This window comes from Trachymyrmex septentrionalis, unplaced genomic scaffold (assembly GCF_001594115.1).
Source record: "Trachymyrmex septentrionalis isolate Tsep2-gDNA-1 unplaced genomic scaffold, Tsep1.0 scaffold52, whole genome shotgun sequence".
NCBI classification, from domain to species: domain Eukaryota; kingdom Metazoa; phylum Arthropoda; class Insecta; order Hymenoptera; family Formicidae; genus Trachymyrmex; species Trachymyrmex septentrionalis.
Window position 1 is genome coordinate 1,663,357 of NW_017305694.1, and position 17,598 is coordinate 1,680,954.

Consider the following 17,598-nt stretch of genomic DNA (forward strand, 5'->3'; position numbering starts at 1 on the left):
CGTTGAAATAACTAGAATTCTGATTGATATAATTATTCTGGTAAAAATAAGAATTCTAGTAGATTTTATCAGAAATATTGTATCAATCAAAATTTCAGTTATCTCAACTAGAATTCTAATAAATTTAACCAGAAAATTCGGATTCGTCCATCTTCAACTGGAATTTTTTTCCAGTGTATTTCTGATTCTCTTTCAATATCGCGATCACTTTATCGATATTTAATAAGCGATATTTAAATAAGAATATTTATTAGCTATTCGATTCCTTTCAGGGAATCTTCGCGACTTAATGTCAGTAGCGTTCTTGTAGATTTATTAAACGGAAAAGTTTTTTACGATTGCAATTCATCCTTCTTGACAATATACATGTACGATAATATTCCATGCTATGATCGTGAAATCTTTTTTATAGCTACAATACAAATAAAATATGTGAGCCTCCGCAGTTGTGTTAGTGCATAAATTATATATATTCATAAACGATAAAATATAATTTTCTTACAAGCAATTAGGATGTTCTGTGAAGTTAACATAGCGTTTTATTAATTGTTAAAAAACAATGATAGTTTCAGTAGCATTTTTTCGTAGTTCTGTCGTTCTTTTGTGTGTGTGTGTGTGTGTGTGTGTGTGTGTGTGTGTGAGGGAGTTTTCGTTGGAACAAAAGTCTATGAACTTTACAATTCAAGCAGCTATAACTTTACTAAAAAGGAACGAAATTTAAATTAAAAGTAAGGGTTTTAGATCTTAAAATCTCTACTTTTAAAATCACTGTCTTTTTAGTTTCTGTGAGTTTGATAATTTTTTTTATATAGAAAACTACACGAGCTGGACAAAATAGGAAATTTTCTTTTCACTTTGTGAGCTTGTCAAAAAAAACTTGCAAAAATTTTTTACTTTCATGAAAGCTTAAAGTTTGCCCTACAAAATCGTTTTTTTGTTACTGAGTTATCGCGGATTAAACAAAAGGACCATTTTAACTTTGATTGCTCATAACTCCCTTTAAAAATTGATACAAATGAATTATATACTTTTGTTCCAATCTAATATTTGTTGAACGAAGTTAAAAGTAAATATGAATCCGCAGACATTTCGATGGATTTGAATTCTCTTCAATGCGATAATTAGTGAAATCGATTACAGATACAATTTTTATAGCAATACGAGAACTTTTGTGTTAAGAAAAACTACACGATTATTTTTATTTATTTTTGCGATGTGCGTAATACATTTGGGATCATATTAAATGTCGCCGTTTTATAACAATGTTTTATTCGGCGAATAGCGATAGAGTAGAATTGCATGCTCTCATGCACATATACCGCTATGCATTGATACGGTTTCATTAGACGATATTGATAGTCAATTGGTGATTTATCGTCCAACAATTGCATCGTTTGACGCCAAGACGGAGTATAAAGTTTTTGTTGTGTTCTTACAAGCTCGTATAGCCGCGGATATTTTTACATTATATCACATAAACATGAAAAATTAAAATTTACGCTTGCCGAATTTCAATGGCAAAATTTAATGGGTGAATTAAAAAGAAGAAACGAAGTGGAAAAGGAAAAATTAATAAATTTCAATTAAAATTATTTATTTTAATAATTTAAAATTATTAATTATTAATAATTAGTAGTAGAATAATATTATTCCGTTGTATAGTCTAATACCAGAATGTATATTCTGACTGCAGAATTTCAATAGCAAAATTGATCAAGCATCGAACTTATTTCAATATATAATATGAATTTAAAAAAAATACGAGACCGAAAAAAAAATTTAATAAATCAGTAATTCTAACGAATAGTATAATATTATTGCACAGTAATCTAATACTGGAACATCACTTAAACAAAAACGTGATAATGCTACGGGATCTAAAAGATATATATTAAAATAGGAATTTTATAAATATACGAATAAATGGAAAAAAGCAGACATATTTTTTTCTATCTTTTTCGAATGAATTTCTGTTGAAATAGGTAGCGGCATGTGGCATGATATTGGAGTTGAAGAGATTCTCGTGTATCACACGATGCATATAATATCCATCTTGTGGCAGATATCATTTAAACTATATTTTAATATGCCTGCGTTGAAACGTTTGATGATAACTTCTTTTTATGCTATATCTAATATAAAAAGAAATAAATAGAATTACGTATGAAATACGTATGAAACGCGTTTATAGCGATGTTAAAATGAACTTTATCTAGTAATAAATATATAGTGTGTATTAAGAAATTATATGTGATAATATATTTTTATTACATTCAGTCATTTACAATTTATAATGTCTATCGACTTCCGCTGTTAATTTTCCACGATTTAGTATTTTGAGTTAGATTTATATCCGTAACTCTATTTATAAGCTAAATGAAGTTTGTATTATTTTTAGTAAATATCTAACATAAAAATTAATATACAAATTGTTTTTAAAGTACACAATAATAATATAATGCAAATAATATTATTTATTTAATATCATTATGATAATTAATAATTTTTAATATTATAGTGTTTAATGTGTATTTTAGTGATAATTAGAGATAATATTATTATAATTCGAGTGAGATAATCTCCACATTTTTACAGTAAAAAAATATTAATTTTAAGTGTGACGTTTAAAAACAGTATTAATTATTTATTAAAACATATTTCTAAGATCTTCATATACTTTTGCGCGAAACTAATTTTACTGATTTTATTTTGCTGCAGCTTATGATACTCTCATGATAATTTCCAGGACATTTTATACGTTAGTATATTCGAACTTATTTATATAAATTAATTTCTTTTACGTAAAGGTTGATTGGTAAAATGTTAATATAGGTAAATTGATAATTCAATAAAACGATAGTAGGAGTTTACTCACGGATTGATATTTGAGAATCATGTAAATAATTACGTATCTCACAATGAAAGAACTTTCTTGGCATATAATATGATGCTATTATAATTACTTCCCTTCGGATTACTAAATTTCTTTATTTTATCATTGACGCTCGTAAAAAGAGAAAGAGACACGCTTTATTCTTTCGTGTGGTTTTTCTATGAATGAGATCCAAAAATAGCACGTCGTACATTTATGAATGAGGTAACGCATGTTGACACCTACGTAAAGACAGTTTGGTAGTTTTGTAAAAGAGATGATTTTAGAAGAGATAAACATATTATATGATGTATTTTAAAAGTGGTGATTTCTATCAACTTTTTCTGCAATTAGAAAAGAAGCGTGTTTATGTATTCTTTCACTACAGATTAATTTTAATCTTGATTTAATTTAACTTGAAAGATTGGGACTAATAAATGTAGCTTAAAAGAAACGGGAGCACTCGACAGATGTAATATTCGATGGTATCTGGTACTTTAGAGGAAGTTATTTTTTTATTTTTGATTTTCTGATATTAAAAATGCAGAACATTTTGTTATTTTTGAAAGAACAATGGAAAGTGTAACCGGAACAATCATTATTTTTTGAAAATTAATAAAATGCCGTGCTAACTTCAGACACTACTAGTAGAGCCACGCTGAATCTATTATGCTAATATACAATTATATATACTATTAATAAAAATAATTTTCAAACGTCTTGATCATTTTAATATGATCATCTTCAATGGTGTACATAAAAATTACAATAGATCATAAATAGTTGCAATTTTCTTTAGCTAATCCTATCACATTGTCGATTTGTTTAACGGATTTGTTTCATCCTTATTAGAAATCCTTGTACATACAATTTTGATATTGTATTTTAATCGTACTGAAATGTTTCGAATCAAGGATTTGGTTTTCTATTCAGCACTATTGAGAAGATGTGTTATTTGTTGCGCATCCAGTTAACACATACTGAATCTCCGATTCGTAATTATGAATAATTTATGTCAGTACTTTTTAACATTACAACAGCTAAATTTATTCATTAACTATTGTAATGTTAAAGAGTGCTAACATAAAATATTCATAGTTGCGAATTAGGGATTCAATGTGTTGACAAGATGTGAAACAAATAACACATCTCAACAGCGCTGTAGTCAGGAAACGAAGATTCTTGATTCGAAATATTTCAGAGTAAAATACGATTAAAATATCAAATACACAAAAAAGGATTTCTAATGAAGATGATCATTAAACAAATAATGTAATAAGATTAGCTTAAGAAAATTGCGATAATTTATTGTAATTTTTATGTATACCATTGATCATGTTAAAATGATCGAAACATTTAGAAATTAATTATTTTGATTAATAATATTGTATATAGCATAATTAATCCAGCGTAGCTCTGCTAGTCCCACTTTTTTAAATTGAATTGTGAGATCATTTAGAGCTTTGTTATGAATTCTAAATTAGTCGATTTAATTTACTATTTTTTTTTAAATCCTTGCAACTAGAAAAAGATAAAAATTAAACTAACGTAAGTTAAACCGAAATTGAAGTTCTATATTGATAGAAATAGACATTAGTCGAGCATATATCATGCACGTAAAAGAATGTATTCGATATATTTCACTTTCTGGAAACATTAAGTAAAATTATTCTTTATACCTATAATTATCGTGAAGATAAGAGCGATATCCGATTTGAATATTTAATTAGATTAGATTATCAATTACAATAACTATCTATTATTATTGAACTCTTCAAATTTATTATGTTCTTTGTTTGCTTCTCGTGAAATCTAGATTGTACTTTCGTGTCAAATGGTCGTGTCAAATGGTTGTTAGTATCAGGACTCGTTTTATCGATTTCTTCTGTAAAAGTGAACCTGACCTGACCAACGGTTGTGCCCACGGTTATGGTTGTTTATGTGAACGCAAAGGTTAAGGGTCAGTTTAATTTAAAGAGTAGAGCTCGGACAAAGTCTGCCTCCGTTCGAGGATACTCGATTAAAGCAAATCAATTTATCGGAAAGTTATATCGCGATTTCTCGGTAGATTATTTCTAGATGATTGCGCGGCCGATATGATTTCATATTAATTTTCTCGCTATGCAACACGCAACGGTAATCTTATCTTTTGTTGTGGATGAAACGAGAGGATTTGAACTTTCAGCTAATTTAACTTGCAGCCACACAGAAGCCGCTATTAGAATCTTTATATTTAATATGGTATGACACGATTCTGATTTATTATGCATTTAATATAAAGCTATTTATACTATATAGACATAATTAACGTATTTGGTATCTTTAAATATCATCTGTGAACAGGAACGTATGTGCGAAGGAAATTATCATGAGCATAGAGACATTTATAGCCGGAAACAAATAGCTTGTAATTGCCACGCGTAATAAACTTTGAACAATGTTTTATACAATTGAGATTGTTATGCGTGGAATTTCTGTTCACATTCACGAGAGAGGAAAAATCTCACGACCCGGTTACAGCGTCGTCTCGGATCTATTAGATAGATAACTTCATCTAGCAATTTATGATGGCACCATTGAGCAATTAAGTCTCGTTTGTCGGTTGCGCTGCAGCGTGCACGTCATATTTTTGCGTTCAGAATAATTTTTTTTTTTAGTAATAGTCTGCTTTATAATATTTAACAAATCAGAATTTTCTCTGATTGAATCTATCATAATTCTTTAGTTGAGATAATCAGAATTTTGATTTACATGATTAAAATTTTTTGGTTCATTCATTTTCAATCAGAAATTTTTCTCAATGTAGTGATACTCGTTTGACATTACATTTGTAAAGTCAATCTCTTATCTTGCAAGCTGAACACTTTCGCGTTGTTCACATCATTAATCATTAAATGCATCGACATAAAATTCACGAGTAGATATTTGTTGAAAGAAAAATATTCTGTGCGACATTTTTCTTTTAAAGAAACCTATTCGTAAATTTTATGTCGACGCAATAATGATTAATGGTGCAACGTGGTTGAAAGTGTCCAACTTGCAAGATAAGAGATTCGATTTAATAAATGTAACGTCAAGCGAACGTTAGAAAAAACATTTAGACGTCCTATTTATAGAGCGTACTTACCATGTTTATTGTTGTATTTTCGGAATTCGCATTACTCGTAACGAAGAAGAAGTCTCATTCTTGTATATTGTTCTTCGAACTATATATGCGTTTCTGGTGCAAACAATGGCAGAATGTACGTTCATACAAAAATATATCCTTTGGGAATGCAATCGGAGAATTTGCTAAATCACTTTTTTGCTTACGAAAAGAATATCAAATTATAAGAAATATCAGATGAAGAATAGAGATATTTTTTAACCAATATTATTATAGGAATACCTATACATAAGTAATGTCTTTTCTTTCAAATTGAATAAATGTTGTCACCTTGTCTGTGGATGTGATTTATTGTTACGTAGCCTATATACTAATTATTGATATATATAATATTTATATAATATTTATTGTGAAATTTCCAAAAAAAATAGAGTATACTGTTAAGAATAGAAAGCCAAAGTGTAAGTAAGGTGCATATTAGACATTTGATGCTTTACGAGTTTCTAAAGGTCCACTACAAGTGCAATTACTTATGTTTATCGTAGTGCCTTGGATATTAGAACGTGACATTGGTTTAAAAAATTTAGAAACGATGATTTTGATCTTCCCGATTGATCAAAAAATCTGGAAAACCCATTGAATATTTTATCACAAAGCTGCCTTTATTTCACAAAAAAGGAATTGATAGTCTGCCAGAGAAATGGAAGAAGATTATTAATAATGATGGGAATTATATTATTATAGATTAATCTGTACCAAATGTTAAATAAAATAAAATTTTATGTAAGTATCGTCATTATTTACGAGTATCCCCAAAATTTCAGGATATCCTGTATACTTAAAAAATAATATGTTTTTTTAAATCGTATTCTTGTTTATGTATTTGATTTTTAATTACTTGAGCTGTTTCCTTATACTTTTAATTTTTTATTTAATGTTACAACATATCCTATAATTCGTGAATTAAAATACCATAGCAAAAAGTTTTCGAAAAATTAAGTAAATGTTTATTTTAAGCAGTTTTTGAGATAATAAGGGTGGGTTTAGGTGTAAATACAATAATTACAGACTATGTTTAGACGATCCCCTGAAGTGCGCGTTCACCAGTGCTCATCACTAAATTATTGTACGCGCGACTCATGGCGACAAATGACTGTCTAAATGTAGTCTGTAATTGACCATAAACTCTTATTATCTCAAACTACTGCTAAAAATAAAAATTTATATCTAATATTTTTACTTGATTGTTCAACGTTTTTATTGCGGTATTTAGATTCGTGAATTTCGGAACATCCTCGAATACAATATAATAGAAAAATACATATTTTCTAATATGTATTTTTCTGTTATATATTCATATATAATATAACATACAATAAATTTATATTAATTAATATTTTTAATACGATTTTTCAAATTTACATAGAATTTATAGACAATTCTGTACAATTTCGGAAAAGATACTATTAATTTAACATTTCGTTGCTCTTTCATCGATTATTAGATACAATATTTTGCAAAATGAAAAGAAAAAGAAATATTTTTCACGTAATCTTATACGTAGACTTTTCTCATATAATGAGTAATCCGATCGAAAACTATTCCGATCATATTTACAGCACGTGTATAGGTTTATACTCTCTTCAATTTTCCCTAATTATTTATTTCTTCCCTCAGGTGTAGTCATGAATGATTCACTCGGCTAAAGCAGCCAGCACAGGAGTTTCTCCGATTTCGAGGCACCGAGAGAGACTCTAAGAATCAATCGAGATGGGTGAGCTTCTAGGATCTGCGAGTTTCCTTCATCTCGGCGATATAGTCAGCCTCTACGCCGAGGGAAATGTGTCCGGGTTTCTTTCCACGTTGGGGTAAGTGAGAGATGATAAAAAAAAATAGAATTTCTAACTAAGGGAATTAGATATTTTAGAAAGAACGTTCATGAACTATCATTTAATCGCGCTGCAACGCGATGGCAACTTTTTTTAGCCATGATTTCCTACGAGTATTTTTATATTTCTTTGCACGAGAAAACGACGGCAAGAACTTTTGTTTGATGTTTACTCCTTTGAGAAGAGAGCCCAAACATACGTTTACATATACGTACAGGAAAACCGTTCAAAGAAAGTCCAGCTGCAGCGAATCGTATGCAATCGTTCGTATGCAGTCGTATGATAACGTTCCAGAAGAACTCTTTTCTTTTTTTTTTAAGTTAAAAAAGAGTTTTAATTAAAAATATACGTTTCATGTGGCATATATTGGATGAAATAGAGTTGTTGGCACAATTCATTGTGCTTATACCTTAAATAGCAGAATATTGTAAAAATTAAGATAATTTTTGATAGATTTTTGCAGAATTTTTTCTACTCGAAATTTAATTGATTTCTGTACGTAAACATACAAATTCGTATTACGCATTATTATTATATAGAATATATTAAATAAATTGAATAAATTTCTCTGTATAATCATTATGAAACAACAATTAGGAATTACACTATGTTTTTTGACGTAGTTTCAAGTACACCAGTGCCTTATATTTCAATAATTCATCAGCATCAGGCGGCTTCAAAAGCTAGACATCTGTAGAATTTAGATCTCATTCACATTCCAAGCACAATGAGCTGATGACCTTAGATATTTATCTATTCTGACCGTTGCATCCTCTGTTCGAACTGACTTATCATTTCCGTGATTCTCTATATCACTTTGTAGTACACTAATTTCAAGCATACTAGCTCTACGTTGAAAGTTTCTACAGTCAAAGTTTCTTAAGTCGTAATGCTGTGATGTAATGTTCAGAATTAACACTGAAATTCAGTAATAATATTGAGAAAATATTGAGAATGTAATTATTATCGTTGAATATCGACATTTTATGTTGTGAAAGTTAACGTTTTCTAATAACGTAACATCTTTTATACAAAATAATAATTTTTATAATATAAATTTATTAATAATTTTTGTAAAGAATATATGAATAAGCAGTATATAAGATTTTTTAAAGACTAACATAATATATATATATATATATATATATATATATATATTAAAAAATATAACATAACATAAAACAAGAAACATAACACAACATAAAACATAACGTGATGGAAGAAAAAAATAGGAGAATAAAATTTATCTTTTAAGGAAATAATGAGTTAATTGCATAATGTTATCATGCATTTTTAAAATGATCATTGTTTTGTATTGTGGACACTTGATAATGTTTTATATTATAGACACTTAATAATTGGTTGAATTGAAAACAACAATATCGTACGATTATGTTAGACTTTATGCAATTCTACATGCAAATTCTAGCAAAGTTTGTAGTAGATTCATATCAAAATGCTTTTTTTTTCTCACGCAACAAGTGTTGCATATAGAAGAGATTGTATTCGCTTACACCTGTTTATTCGTCACGCACTGCTTCAGGAAGACTGCGCACTTATATGCATGTGTTACATGTTTTAGTCAGATCATATATTAATGGAAGAAAACTTTACTTTCAGATGTGTAAATATCTGTCCCAGATTTATTTTCTTATATTAGTGATTAAAAAACATAATGGTTAAAAATATGTAGTATAGTCAAGAAAAATTATAATTATTTTAAGAAAATTGTTGATGTCGGAGCATTATGGAAGAACTTTGCATTAAAGAATTTTACACTGATATACATTGGCATATTGGCGATTGTGATTTTTAATTAATTTAATTAAACTGTAGTTTAACATAATCTGACGAGTTATTACAACTTTAAAGTTGAAAATTGGAAAATTGAAACAAATATTGATTCGTTATAAAATTTTAACAAGAAAAACCGTTGATTTGAATTGTACTTGTTTTTTCGTAGCTTAAGCAATTTTGTATACGTGACACTAAAAATATTCTTTTGTTGCATGTATACATTCTCTAAATTTCTTAGAGTGAAATCTCATTCTAAAAGAGTTAAAATAACTGCCGTTATTGAAAAAGAGTGAAAAATTTGCATTCTTTAATAAGAAGAATAGCAGATTTCACTCTTCTTTTTTGGAATGAGATTTCATACTTTTGGAGATTTACTCTAAAACAAGGAGTGAGATTATTTCCTTTTGGAGTGAATCTCAAAAGAGTGAAAAAAGAGTAAAAATTTGCCATTCTTATTCTTAATGGCAGTATTTTAATTATTAGAGTGAGATTTCACTCTAAGAAATTTAGAGAGCATACAACGATTTTATGAAAATTTATAAGGTGAAGGAAAGTGTATTTATCGCATCAAGCAAGTCGTATAGAAATTCTATATTTTCGATGAGAAATCGCATCTGGTCCTTTCAAGTTTTTTTTTCCATGTCGTGCGAGCCAATTACGTCAGTTTGACATCTTTGACGGGCGTCCAACCTGCTCGTGAATGATTTTATGGAAATTTACAACGTTAACCGTACATATCGCGTGCAAAAGTTTCGTCTTACTTGCACTGAGGGGTCGGCGTCTAAGGGTAAGTTTCTTCCGCATTTACACTTGAGAAAACGGTGTTAAAGCGAGAGCCGCGCGAAGGTCCCACGTCAATATGGGTTCAGCAGGCAAGGCGTATTATTAAATTCGCACCTGCGTATAAGGCCTCACGATCGATGAGCAATTATTTCACCCGACTTTAGCAGCGTCGTCGTGGATGTGTATTACCCGCGCACTGATGAACCTGACGAGCCGACGTCACACGGACGCCGGGTAATAAGGCGGGATCTCTCTCTTTGTATAATCCTCGACGTCGTCGACGAGCCCGCGTAGTCAACTGCGCAGATTTCCCTCAAAAGGGTACGCGACGCGACGCGGCGTTAAAATATCTTCGAGCCGATATCCTCAATCTTGCCCTGATTACGAACCGGATAAAATAAACGGTGGTCGGGAAGCGCGCGTCGCAGAGATACGCGACGGCTATAATGAACGTTGATTTTTGCATCGATTACTGCTAATATGAATATAACGACCGCCGACGGCGGAATAGCGCAATTTGCGCGATCTTTTTTCTCTCTCGTTGACCGCTGCTTACGAGATTTGTTTAAAAGTGTACCGGAAAATTGTTTTTTTTAGCAGCTAAAAAAGCGATTCTGCATATATCGTTTAACAAACATTTGTACAGTCGGAGTATTTTAGTTTGACCGACACGTGCTGGTCGGCCATGAATACAGCGAGCTGGTTTAGCTAGCGTTTTAAAACGATACTAAACACGATGCTTTTATCCGCTAGAGTACAATATATGCAAACATCCGATAATAAACATCTTTTCTAGAATGACTATCGTTAAAAATATAAACGAGCATTAAGATATTTCTCTTCATAGTCGCTGATTCATGTATTTGTTGATTCCCACGTAAGTGGAAAGAATTAAAGATAAATCATAATATTCTGGTATTTAATTAGGCTACATTTTCGTCGCTTCAGATTTATCTAAATTAGTGAACGCGTAACCTGCAGGTCGTAAGGTTGACAAAGACAAATGTTTTTTTTTTTTTTTTTTAAGAATAAAACAGATAATACATATTTTTTCTTTTAAATACGTTTTTAATGCTTCGAATATGCTTTAAATAGTATTATAAAAAAGTATGTTTAAAACATTAAAAAGAATAATTAAGCATGTTTTAAACTGTTTAAAACATGGTTTTTTTTTTTTTTTACCAATCCTGATCGCATGCAACCCATCTATAAATGTTTTTGCGAACCGCCGGTTCGTAGCCGAAAGTATAAAATTACATTTTCTATTTTGCGTAAACAAAATAAATATTATATGGTCCGAAAGATTTTACCTATCTAAAAAATATGGTCTCCTGAAAATGACTCTTAAAAAAATGGTGCGTCACTGATCTAAAAGAAGTTTGCGTAATGGTGTAATTGTATGCACAGCTGAAACGGGTCGGCCACGTGTCTAATGCGGAGGATGCGTGATCGATTTTTCTGGGCGTATGTTTACGCGGTCATGCAATCCATGCGGAATAGACCTTTGACCCATCTGAGACGTAGCTTTCATTTCTTTCCTTTTCCTTCATTTTTGTTGTTATCGAACATTAATAAGCGCTTATTCGGAGATGTCTCCTTGATTGATAATTCCGCGAGTGTCTCTTTTTGTTCGCAAAGTAAATAGATCAAGTGAATAAGTATGATAAATAATAGACGATGTATCAATACTACAAATCCAAGTGTATAATATGCTTTTCTTACAATATGTACTCTCTAAAATTTTTAAAGTGAAAAATAGTGAGTCTTTTTTAAAATTGACTCAATTTTCATCCTTTAGAGTGAAATTCCATTCTAAAGAATTTAGAGAGTAAGTGATTTTTTTCCGTATAAAAATAACACTATTACATGTTTAAATGTATAAATTCATTTTTATATGCAGTATAGTGTGTTATTTTTGTACGAAAAAAATCACTTACTCTTTAAATTCTTTAGAATGGAATTTTACTCTAAAGGATGAAAATTGAGTCAATTTTAAAAAAGACTTAATTTTCAATCTTTAAGAGTAAAATTTTACTTTTCAGTATGTGAAGGCACTTATAACACACTTGTATTTGGAATAAAATTATCACGTTGAGTGATGATCATCGGTGTTTGACTTTTCAGAGGTCTTGATAATAACAGTGAAATTTTTTTAATATCTGTAAAAAAAAAGTGATTTATAATATAAAATTTTAAATAACGTAAATATAGTTAGATAACGACGTAAAGTATAAAATACGTAATTTAACATACTATATCCATAAAAATATATTCTTATTTAATTATACTTTTTTATCACTGTATGTTTATGATAATAAAAAGTTCTATTATATCCCACACGATAAAACATACAAAACTCACTAGTCAGATGTGTGTTAAGCTGTAATCAGCGATTAGGTACGCGATTGTAATTGGCGATTACTTTTCAACCAATCAGAGCAGAGCAGTCACCGACTACTAATTGATTGAAAAGTAATCGTCAATTACAATCGCGTAGTGCAATCGCTAGTGTGATTACCATTTTAGCCAAGCGATCATTGTATCGATAGCAATTGAGGAAAGAGCGAGCTATTATTTAAATTTTAATGTATCTCGCTTGTAGATTAGAAGCAATATGTAATATCGTGTCGACTTTGCATAAAAATTTAAGTATTCGAGAATGACGTAAGGAAACGAATGACGGAAAAAGAGAAAAGGAAGAAGGAGAGAGGTCTTTTTAATAATGGATCACGTATGAGACCGTCGCGTGTTCTCTCGAAACCATGGTATATTTTCGGATGCGTGACAGACAGGAGGACTCGTTCGTCGTTCACGAGTTCTCGTAACTTACGGCTGTTTTGCGTGGATTTTTAGAAGCCTCGCTCGTACCTTACCGTCTCTTGATGCTGTGAAACACTTGTAGTAAAATATTCTCTTGACGATCCGCGGAAGAGAGGAACAGCAGAGATGCATTCATTTAAGCGCGTTTCAACACTATATCGCGGAAATAAGTCGTTTTCGCCCAAATTACTAGACATGCACTTTCATGAATGAATACCACGTTTAAAATCGCGGTGATCTTATCAGTCTTGTGTCTGGGAGGGAATTTGGGATTGGAATTGTTCTCCGTTTTCTCTCGTTTAACATCCGCACAAAAGCGGACGAGATGACATCGAAAATATCGATTTCGTATTTACTCTTGTACAATCAAAAAAGAATTTTATCGGTTTTATAGAGTATTGTTAAAATCCCCCACGATATATATATTACCTGAAAATAATATCGTATAACATTTATACAGTAAACCCATATTGCAAAAAAATCGCACTTTATAGAAATATTTGTAAAAATAAAAATTGTTTTTGTTTCGACTTAGATTTTTTATTTTACATACAAATCTTTATTGAATCCATTTTTCATCCATCTTTTTTTTGTAATTTATTGTGAAAATATTTATTATATTATTTTGATATTCATTATTTTGATGATTATTCGACTTGTTCAAAAAAATAGAAAAATCTCTTCGTATCGTTTTATTTTGCTCTTTAGTTACAGATAACATCGACATCAAAGCTCGTTTATACGCTTCAACGTTTTAATGGCATTTTCATTGATCGCGGCTGTTTCCTTAAACGCTTAGAATTACCGCGATCACGCACGCAAGGATCGCGCATGCAAACATGCGACAAGGGACGCTTTGCATGCCTTTCACTTTCCTAATTACCTACTGTGTTTCATTACAACGCGATGTAGATATAAACTCGATCGAGATGAGAACGAGTGAGTTTCGATACCGGCCGTGATCCTTGGTGCACGTTAATGAAAGAGCGCCCAATTCGTGCACTCAATAAATGCATCGGCACGCGAAATCATTGGTAATGAATGTCGCGGCTATCCGCGGCGAGAGCACTCGTTTTATTCCGACGGTTTAACGACAATGATGACGGGACTATTTCCAGAAGCACGATTATAGCCGTGATGAGATTGCCCTTATTCTCTGGCGAGCAGGTCGGAATCTCGTTAAATTTCCGCATTATATTACATGCCGCAGTTGATGTAGAATTTTTAGATTAATATTCTCGAAACTTTTGTAAATAATTCGATACTAGATCTTTTATTGTGCTTTTATTATGTTGTAATCTTAAAGATAGGAAGTGACTAACTTCTTTTCACGAAATCGCGCTCTACGATAAAAAACTTCTATTTATCTCCTCTCTTTCTCAATTACTGACTTTGGTTTAATTCTTATTTTTTTCTAAAATTTTTAAAAATTGAATGAATCTTTATTTTCGATATTAAAATACGTCATTAATATTTTATTTGATTGTGATTATTTTAAGAAAGAATTGTTTATCGACCTTTAGATAATGGGGGTCTATTTTCCAATTGTACAGCTTTTTCTTGAGTAAGATTTGTTACAATTTATTATTTCACTGTATTATTTGCTTCAAAATATGATAATGTTTCACTATAATGGCTTTTCTGTAAAGATTAAATGAAGATCCGTCTGGAAGCTTTGCTCTTAATAATTCATAAAATTCAATGAATCTTTAATTTTTGTTGTACTGTAATCTTCTTTGTATTCTGTTTGTATCGTTGCCTACATGAAGTTTAATTGAGAAGAAAAGTGTTTCTCAACTTTGTGCTGCGTCTCGTATGTAAGTTTGAAGTGTCACGGACTGTGGTGGTGTTAGAAAAGGAAACTTTGCGTAGAGAAGCACAATTGAATTTCTCTAAATAAATCACGCAAGTTGACACGTGGCCATGGGTTGTAATAATTTAAAGATTAGTAGTTTGTGCGCGATCGATGTGTCATCCGCGATCAAAACTCGTAAAGATGACATTCGCGAGTTGATAGCGTTACGTCGACACACACGCAACATACGCATTTAAAATTTTACATATCTAAGGATCGATGAGATTGTAAATCTTGTAAACTTTTACGAATCGCTGGCGTTTAGCCATTGTCGTTAATAAATCGTCAAGTATAGTTTGTCCAAGACGCACAAGTTATGCAAGATCAATTTCTAAAGATGACACTCGCGAGTTTATACATCGTTGTTTCCATGCACTTCAACTGTTTCGTACTCGGTGGAATTATAGACGTAATAGACATAGACTATACGCATTCCCTGAGCTTAGTATGTGTGGTTAAAAAGAATGGAATATATCAGCAGCTCTCTTTAACTCGATATTTTTTAGAGAGAGAAAGAAAGAGCGATATGCTACATTGTTACATATCAAAGGTAACCCAATCCCTTGAATTAAATAACATTTTGTTATTCTTAACCTCCATGTGTATCGAAATGTATCCATTGTAATCATGAATCGCAATTTATTTTTGTATTTAGTTTCAAAATAAACAACATCTATATTAACGCGTATGCTCTACTCAATTAGCAAACTTAAATAAAAATGTAAACAGATATGAATAATGTAAGTAAATAAGTTACATTATATATATAATAAATTTAGATTAAATACATTTAGATTAAATAATTTAATACATTTTTAAAAATTAAGTTGTTATTTTGATTTCATTGTTTTAATGAAATTACTAATATATTAGGTAAAAGCAGTGATGAACAGTGTATCTCATTCTTTCTAAATCGATAGTGACAATTTTATAAAAATGCGCAGTCTATTCTTATTAAATTTATGAGTAGAATCAAGCTCTTTTTATATATTATATGCTTTTTATGTATCGTCAGTAAGTGATAACCCATAAAATAATTCTGAGATATTAGTTGCTCAACGCACTGCGGCTGTCACGCCGGATGAATTTGTAATGATCATTAATTCGTATTGTCACTTCAACGCCTAAACCAGTTTGTTCCAGAAGTCGTTATGATTGTGCCTTTTGACGTGTGAGCGCGCCATAAATCAGCGTCACACCGCCGGTATAATAATTCCGCCGCGATGCTGTACGCGTGTAATACGACCGTCGCTCGACATGAGTTTGCGGCATTTACGTTTATTCACAATGCCAGCATTTAGCGGCATTATATTGTTTCGTATGCACATTTGTTACGAGCCGACGGCTCGCTAGTACAATAATTTCGTATATTGTTCGCGCAAGAAAAGATTGTAGTGGGTGATAAAACGAGATTCATGAATTTGTTAATAATACTTGTTAAGAATCGCGCTGTTCTACAGTACAATCATTACACATCACAGACCACCCTTACAGAAATTTAATGCCGCACTGAAAAAAAAAGTATAGTCAATTTTAATAAATATTTAGTTGAATACTGCCAACTAAATATTTATTAAATATAAAGATATATTTATTTGATACAAAAAGTGTTAATTTGATTTAATTATTTTTTTTATCGAACAAATGTTACTTACTGTAAGTAAACGTTTAGTTGGCAGTATTGAACTAAATATTTATTAAAAAATTAAAACTATATTTTTTTCCCAATGTAGTCAATACTAAATTAAAGATAGTAATTAATTACTTTTTAAATATTAAGAGCACTGTTGCTCGGTACTTGTGTGGTACTCCAAATAAGTAATTAATTACTGCCTTTTAGTATAAATTAGTTAGTATTATTAAATTGGCTAATATTTGAATTTTGTATAAGAGTATAACGCGTTTCGCCGAAATATAACAATCTCGTGGCATTGTCCATACCAGAGAAGCGCAACATTAATCCGTGGCGTCCGCGGAATTTACTCAATTTCACGAGATTGACACAGGTCGAATGCAGATAACGCGATACGCGATTTGTGTTATACATTACGTGACCGCCGCAGGCGATTTCGACGTTGACAGAACAACTAATTCCCGTTTCTCTCATGACGTAACATCTCCGATTCCACGTGCACCTGTCACTCGCGTTGATCGCGGAGTGACAGCCGATGCGGTAACTTGCCGCGGATGAAAGGGCGCTGTTAATTAATGCCCGCGCGAGCGATGTTGTGATGGTCGTAAAAACACCGGCGGAGTTAGGTGCGAAAATGATTACTTGCGAACTCGTAAATTTGCGGGTTCAATTTTCCGAGCGTAAGGCGCTTTCATCGAGCAGTAGGTGGCGCGTATACTTGCTTCTTCCTCGGCTTTGTACGAGTATTTTAATATTGTAATAATTAATTTTGTACAGATTTTTTTGTCTTTTTTTTAATGTCTGAAGAGGGCTCAATCTGGTAGTCGAAACTTGTAACGTTTT

At 31.1% G+C, this 17,598-nt stretch overlaps 1 protein-coding gene across 7 annotated transcripts in view; it reads left to right on the forward strand.

Annotated features, from left to right (window-relative positions):
* LOC108751846 (inositol 1,4,5-trisphosphate receptor) overlaps nucleotides 1–17,598 on the forward strand; it is a 50,935-nt gene that overhangs the window by 7,257 nt on the left and 26,080 nt on the right. For 6 of the 7 annotated variants that reach the window (XM_018492298.1, XM_018492301.1, XM_018492300.1 and 3 more), the window contains exon 2: nucleotides 7,656–7,846. In XM_018492298.1, the coding sequence (XP_018347800.1) occupies nucleotides 7,749–7,846 (98 nt within the window). In that variant the 5' untranslated portion in view covers nucleotides 7,656–7,748. Of the gene's footprint in view, nucleotides 1–7,655; nucleotides 7,847–17,598 lie in introns of those variants that run through there. The other variant, XM_018492302.1, reaches the window with a different exon arrangement.